Source organism: Magnolia sinica, chromosome 19 (assembly GCF_029962835.1).
Source record: "Magnolia sinica isolate HGM2019 chromosome 19, MsV1, whole genome shotgun sequence".
Lineage (NCBI taxonomy): Eukaryota > Viridiplantae > Streptophyta > Magnoliopsida > Magnoliales > Magnoliaceae > Magnolia > Magnolia sinica.
In genome coordinates, this window is record NC_080591.1 from 2,155,132 (window position 1) to 2,161,861 (window position 6,730).

The 6,730-nt window shown below is 49.4% G+C and overlaps 1 protein-coding gene across 1 annotated transcript; it reads left to right on the plus strand.

Annotated features, from left to right (window-relative positions):
- Positions 1-1,126: 1,126 nt before the first annotated feature.
- LOC131234809 (leucine-rich repeat receptor-like serine/threonine-protein kinase RGI4) lies at positions 1,127-5,576 on the plus strand. The gene is made up of 2 exons (XM_058231780.1): positions 1,127-4,237; positions 5,073-5,576. The coding sequence occupies exons 1-2, from the start codon at positions 1,372-1,374 to the stop codon at positions 5,564-5,566; spliced, it is 3,360 nt and encodes a 1,119-aa protein (XP_058087763.1). The 5' UTR covers positions 1,127-1,371; the 3' UTR covers positions 5,567-5,576.
- Positions 5,577-6,730: the final 1,154 nt, after the last annotated feature.

Sequence of the window (6,730 nt, forward strand, 5' to 3'; positions counted from 1 at the left end):
ATATGTTCCCCTGTAAACACCTAATCCGCTTTCGAGTCAACCAAGCTCAATCGGTTCGATGGCAAAAGCCACCCATGACTCAGGCAAGTCAGGCGGATTCAGCCCTAGCTCAGGCGAGTCCCAGACTTGACTTAAAAAACAAACCAGTCAATCTGAGCCACTCAATCTTTAACCATGTGTGCAAGTTCCAGAGTTTTCACTACTTTTTATGGGGTGCAAAATGAAAACCTAAATCTTCTCCATTTAAAATTTTCACATGAAAAGCTGAGATGTAACATGTTTTTTACCATGAATTCTATGAAACATCTACCAACGTTCACCATATTGCACCTATAAAGATAGCAATGTCTCGCCTGTACTACAAATCCATATCCGCACATACACATGCAAATTACCTAACTCACTTTCCAACATGTCACGTGTCTTGGATATCTGAACCGTGCATAAAGTGGAACCCATCATCAACATCACCCAGTGAAAAAAATCAGGTGGTCCACTCATAAAATAGGCCAACCTAATCTAATTCAATATACAGGTATGGGCCCACCTAATACACATAATCACCCAATCCAATCGATATCCATGACCACACCTTTTACACAGCTCAGATGGCCCACACAAGCGACCGGTTGGGACGTGAGCTGATGTGATCATTCCTTTAAAGCATGATTTCACCACCTCCCCTGAAAGATACGAAAAGACGCCGAGAAATTGCAATTGATAATAGATCACAAGGACGTAACAGGCAGCTCATGTGCAAGCCGCACATGTGCACTCATAGCACAAAGGTTATGAGATCCAAACCATCCATCAGAAGGCTACCACTACAAAGATGCTCCAAATCAAGAATCAGTTGGACCCAATTGTCAGGTGGGCCACAATGTAGGAAACAAATGAAAATTTACCAAAGTTTTTCTAACACATCTACGAGTTTCTAATATTGCAACCCACCTTCATTTCTGATCAAGGACATTTACATGGAGAGACCCACCTGACGAATGGCTTGGATACTGCACAAGTTGGCACGTGTGGTGACATGTACATGAGCTACCTTCCTTCACATGCAGTGATGGAATAGTATAAAGAGATAAGCTAATATAAAATACAGACAAAGTTACTCACCCCATCCCCCAACCTCTCCTCACCCATAAACAAATGCAAGACTGACTCCCATCTAAATTCTCTCTCTCTCTCTCTCTCTCTCTCTCTCTCTCTCATTGTCTAGCTGTTCTTGGATCCGGAGAATCTGGGTCTTGAAGCCACAGCTCTAAAAAATAAGGAAAATACATGGGCTTCTCTCCTTTCTTCTCCTTCTCCATTCCTTATCCCAAATCCTCTGTTTCCACATTGGAGTAGGAAACCATAGTACTAATGTCCATGTATCCATGGAGCTTCTTGTGTCTCTTCCACTTCTCTTTCTTCTCCATTTTCACACCTTTCACAGCTCATGCCATCAACGTCCAAGGCCAGGCTCTCCTTTCCTGGAAGCAGACTCTCAACGGGTCGGTCGAGTCCTTGAGCAGCTGGAACCCGGCGGATGAGACACCATGCAATTGGTTCGGCGTCTCATGCAATTCAAACAAGCAGGTTGTGGAAATCACATTGAGGTATGTGAATTTGCTAGGCCATGTCCCAACTAATCTATCTGCATTGAGGTCCTTGAACAAACTAGTCCTATCAGGAACAAACCTCACCGGCCCGATTCCTGCTGAATTGGGGAGCTTGCGTGAATTGGGTCACTTGGATTTGAGTGATAATGGCCTCTCGGGCGAGATCCCAGCTGAGATTTGCAATTTGAGCAAGCTGGGGACGTTGCGTCTTAATTCAAATCGGCTGGAGGGGGCCATCCCGACTGCGATTGGAAACCTATCCAGTCTTCAATTGCTGATTCTGTATGATAATCAGCTCAGTGGAGAAATCCCATCTACAATAGGAAGCTTGAAGAGTCTAGCTGTTTTAAGAGCTGGTGGTAATAAGAATTTGGAAGGTCCACTTCCAATGGAGATTGGGAATTGCAGCAATTTAGTTATGTTGGGACTTGCAGAAACAAGCATTTCAGGATCTCTCCCACCCAGCTTCGGATTCTTAAAGAAGCTGGAGACGCTAGCGATCTACACCGCCCTCCTTTCCGGCCCACTTCCGCCTGAATTGGGTGAGTGCAGCGAGCTACAGAGCATCTACCTCTATGAGAATTCACTGTCCGGATCAGTCCCGGCCCGCCTGGGGAACCTCCGCAAGCTTCGAAACTTACTGCTGTGGGAGAACAATCTGGTCGGCGTGATCCCCCCGGAGCTGGGGATGTGCAGTGAATTGGTGGTGATCGATCTGTCGATGAATTCTATCACAGGCGGCGTCCCGCGAGAGCTAGGGGATCTGAGCTTCCTTCAGGAGCTCCAGCTGAGTGTCAATCAGATATCTGGCCGGATACCCATCGAGCTCGCGAATTGCCGGAGCTTGACGCATCTGGAGCTCGACAACAACCAGATATCGGGCTCAATCCCATCCGAGCTGGGGCAGCTGAGGAATCTCACATTGCTCTATCTGTGGCAAAACAAGCTGGAGGGGAGCATCCCGCCATCGATCGCTCAGTGTGGGGGCCTTGAGGCGATTGATCTGTCACAGAACGGTCTGATTGGGCCGATCCCGAAGGGAATTTTCGAGCTGCAGAATCTCAATAAGCTCCTTCTGCTGTCCAACAACCTGTCGGGGGAGATCCCGCCGGAGATCGGGAACTGCACTTCGCTCGTCAGATTCCGGGCTAATGGAAACAAGATCACGGGGAAGATACCGCCGCAGATTGGGCGGCTGCAGAACCTGGACTTCTTGGATCTCGGGTCTAACCGGCTGATCGGGCCCATCCCGCGCGAGATCGCGGCCTGCCGGAACTTGACGTTCCTCGACCTGCATTCCAATGCGATCTCCGGAGCCCTGCCGGAGAATCTTGGGCAGCTCGCCACGCTGCAGTTCGTGGACGTCTCCGATAACGCGATCGCCGGCGGGCTGACCTCTGACCTCGGGGCGTTGACCTCGTTGACCAAGCTCGTCCTGAGTCAAAACCGTTTCTCCGGTCAAATCCCCCCGCGTATCGGGTCGTGCGTGAAGTTGCAGCTGCTGGATCTGAGCCGGAACGGGTTCTCCGGCGAGATCCCGGCCAGCCTGGGTCAGATCCCGGCGCTCGATATCGCTCTGAACCTGAGCTGGAACAATCTCTCCGGCCAGATCCCGGCGGGTTTTACGGGCCTGGGAAAGCTCGCCGTCCTCGACCTCTCCCACAACCACCTCTCCGGCGGCCTCCAATTTCTCGCCGGCCTCCAAAATCTCGTCTCGCTCAATATCTCGTCCAACGATTTCTCGGGCCGGCTCCCGCCCACCCCGTTCTTCTCGAAGCTCCCCCCAGCCGACGTCGCCGGCAACCCCTCCCTCTGCGTCGCCAGCGCGGTCTGCACCGCCGACCGCGCCGGGGGTTCTGCTGCGGCGCGGCGCGCCACGCGGTCCGCGAGGATCGTGATGGTGGTGCTACTGTGCGCCGCGTGCGCGCTTCTCGCGGCTGCGCTGCTCATTTTCCTGCGCGGGAGGAGGGCAGACGGTGGGGCCCACGGAGGACGGGAGAAGGACGGAGAAGATGACGTGGAGCTGGGCCCACCGTGGGAGGTGACGCTTTACCAGAAGCTCGAACTGCCCATCGCTGACGTGGCGAGGTGCCTGACAGCTGGCAACGTGATCGGGAAGGGGTGGTCGGGGGTCGTCTACAGGGCGAACATTCCATCAGGGCTGACGGTGGCCGTCAAGAGGTTCAGGTCGTCGGAGATGCTCTCGGCGGCGGCATTCACGTCGGAGATTTCCACGCTGGCGAGGATACGGCACAGGAATATCGTGCGCCTGCTGGGGTGGGGTGCGAACCGTAAGACGAGGCTCCTTTTCTACGACTACATGCCGAACGGTAGCCTCGGGGCGCTGCTGCACGAGGGGGGGAACGCAGGGGTGCTGGAATGGGAGACGCGGTTCAAGATAGCGCTGGGCGTTGCCGAGGGGCTGGCCTACCTACACCACGACTGCGTGCCGGCTATCCTGCACCGGGATGTGAAGGCTAACAACATCCTGCTGGGGGAGCGGTACGAGGCTTGCCTGGCGGACTTTGGTCTCGCCAGGCTTCTGGATAACGAAGATGGGTCGAGGGATGATGGCTCGCTTTCGAACAACCCCAGGTTCGCTGGGTCATATGGCTACATGGCGCCGGGTGCGTATGGTTCTCCCCTCTCTTTCTCTCACTCACTCCATCCGCTACGCTACCGTCTGTTTCGTATCGCTGTCTTACGCTAACGTGCGCTTACGGTGCATGGTCATTAAGCCCCGATTCTTGGAGGTAAATGGGGCTATGTTTAAATGCATTGAAAAGACCATTTAACCCCTGGCGTTTTCCTTACTGAGAGGCAAAATGGTCATTTTCTGAAAGGCACGGTGGCCGGACTATCTCCCACGTCAAGTGGCCCCACGTTGGAAGCGTCCACCGTATGGATGGGACCCACCACACACATACAGGATGTGACTAAATGAACTCCTATGGGCCCACCTTTTCTTCCCATTATTCCACTGGGACCCACTAATGTCTGCGGTGTGAACGGACCCATACCCGAACTCAAAAGAGACGGGCGGCGATGTAGCAGGATTTGTTGGATGACAGGCTTATGTCACACATGGTTTGGCCTGATATTCAGCCACATGGGTTGCTTGCATGCCGTCCAATCAAATCTAGCCACGTTACTATCAACCTGACCACATTCCAAAAAATTGTGAACCCAAGGACTGTTTCACCAGAGACCGCTAACAGTACAGTTTTAAATGTTGCTTTCAAGGAACTGTTTCACCAGACGCTGCTAATGGTACAGTTTTAGTTGCATGCTTTCAAGGATATTTAAAACTTAGACCTAAGGGTGCATTCGGCTGCACCACATATCAAGTAACAAAATATCATGATATTTGGTGCAGCCAAACATGCACTAAAATTGTAATTTATTAAATTGTATGTTTTTAGCACCTATTGCTAACTTTGGTTATGATCCATTAATCTGCAGAGTACGCATGTATGATGCGGATCACCGAGAAGAGCGACGTCTACAGTTACGGCGTTGTCCTTCTAGAGATCATCACTGGTAAAAAACCAGTAGACCCATCATTCCCAGAAGGTCAGCACATTGTCCAGTGGGTCCGCAATCATCTACGCAGTAAACATGATCCGGTCGAGATCATCGACCCCAAGCTCCAAGGCAGGCCCGACCCCCAAATCCAAGAAATGCTCCAGGCGCTCGGGATTGCCCTGCTCTGCGCAAGCAATCGTGCCGATGATCGCCCCACAATGAAGGACGTGGCTGCATTGCTGAGGGAGATCCGACACGACCCGCCTGTCGGGGGCGATGCTCACAAGCTGGCTGCTGATTCCTGGAAGCAGCCCGACGCACCGTCCTACTCATCGACAGCGGCCCACCTGCTCAATCAAGGGTCCTCACATTGTTCACTGGCCTACTCTTCTTCATCTGCCAGTTCATGCCATGGAATGAATTTGTGTTGAAAAAACAAAATTAAGGATTTTGAATGAGCAGTCTAACTTAGTAGAAGGTGGTAGGTATTTTCACTCATGAGGGCATTTTGGTAAATGTATAGATGACAAGGTTATGTGAGTGTATAGCTAGCTAGCTAGCTAGAAAGCAATGCTTTAACCTTAACTTGGTAGAGGGGTATTTTGGTCATTGCCAATATTAGGGGCAGTTTGGTCATTTGGTGACATGGGATTTTTGTTGTAAAATAGAAGGTAGTTTGCTCAATCAAGAGGTGTAGTGGCTCATTCCTTATTTTCAAGTGAATGGGCATGTTTGGATGTCACTTGAAAAATCAATTTTCCCTGTTTTACTCCAACATGCAAAACGTTAGTTGTTGGTGCTTGTTTGGATGTCACTTTATGGTATATATTCATCAATCAAAAGGTGTAGTGGTTAATATCTTATTTTCAAGTGAAGGGCATGTTTAGATGTCACTTGGATAATCATTTTCCCCCTGTTTTTACTCCAACATGCAAAATATTAGTTGTAATTGCCTGTTTGGACGTTCGCTTGATGGTTTATATTCATCGATCAAAAGGTTTAGTGGTTCATTTCTTATTTTAAAGTGAAGGGCATGTTTGGATGTCACTTGAAAATTCATTTTCCCCCTGTTTTACTCCAACATGCCAAATATGTAGTTGTTAGTTAGGGCATGTTTGGATGTCACTTAAAAAAATCATTTCCCCCTGTTTTACTCCAACATGCAAAATATGTAATTGTTAGTGCCTGTTTGGACATTGCTTAATGGTTTATATTCATCAATCAACAGGTGTAGTGGTTCATTTCTTAGTTCCAAGTGAAGTGCGTGTTTGGATGTCACTTGAAAAATGAATTTTCCCCTGTTTTACTCTTAACTCGCAAAATATGTAGCTATTAGTGCATGTTTGGACGCCACTTAATGGTTTATATCAATCTCACTGCTAGGACCCATCATTTCAATAGAGGCATGCTCATCATTGCCCTTCTTTGACTGGACCACACAAACATGCCATGCTTTCGCACATTGCCGAGCATTGCCTAAATGCTATTTTAGCTATGCATTTGCACATTTAAAAATTAGCTCATTTTAGAGTGGCACCCAAACAGGCCTCAATTATTTTATATATATATATATATATATATATATACACACACAC

Bases quoted from the DNA above. Each gene is read 5' to 3' on its own strand.
- LOC131234809 (XM_058231780.1), top strand. From the start codon at position 1,372: ATGTCCATGTATCCATGGAGCTTCTTGTGTCTCTTCCACTTCTCTTTC. The intron at 4,238-5,072 runs GTGCGTATGGTT...ATTAATCTGCAG, and splicing joins ATATGGCTACATGGCGCCGG to AGTACGCATGTATGATGCGG.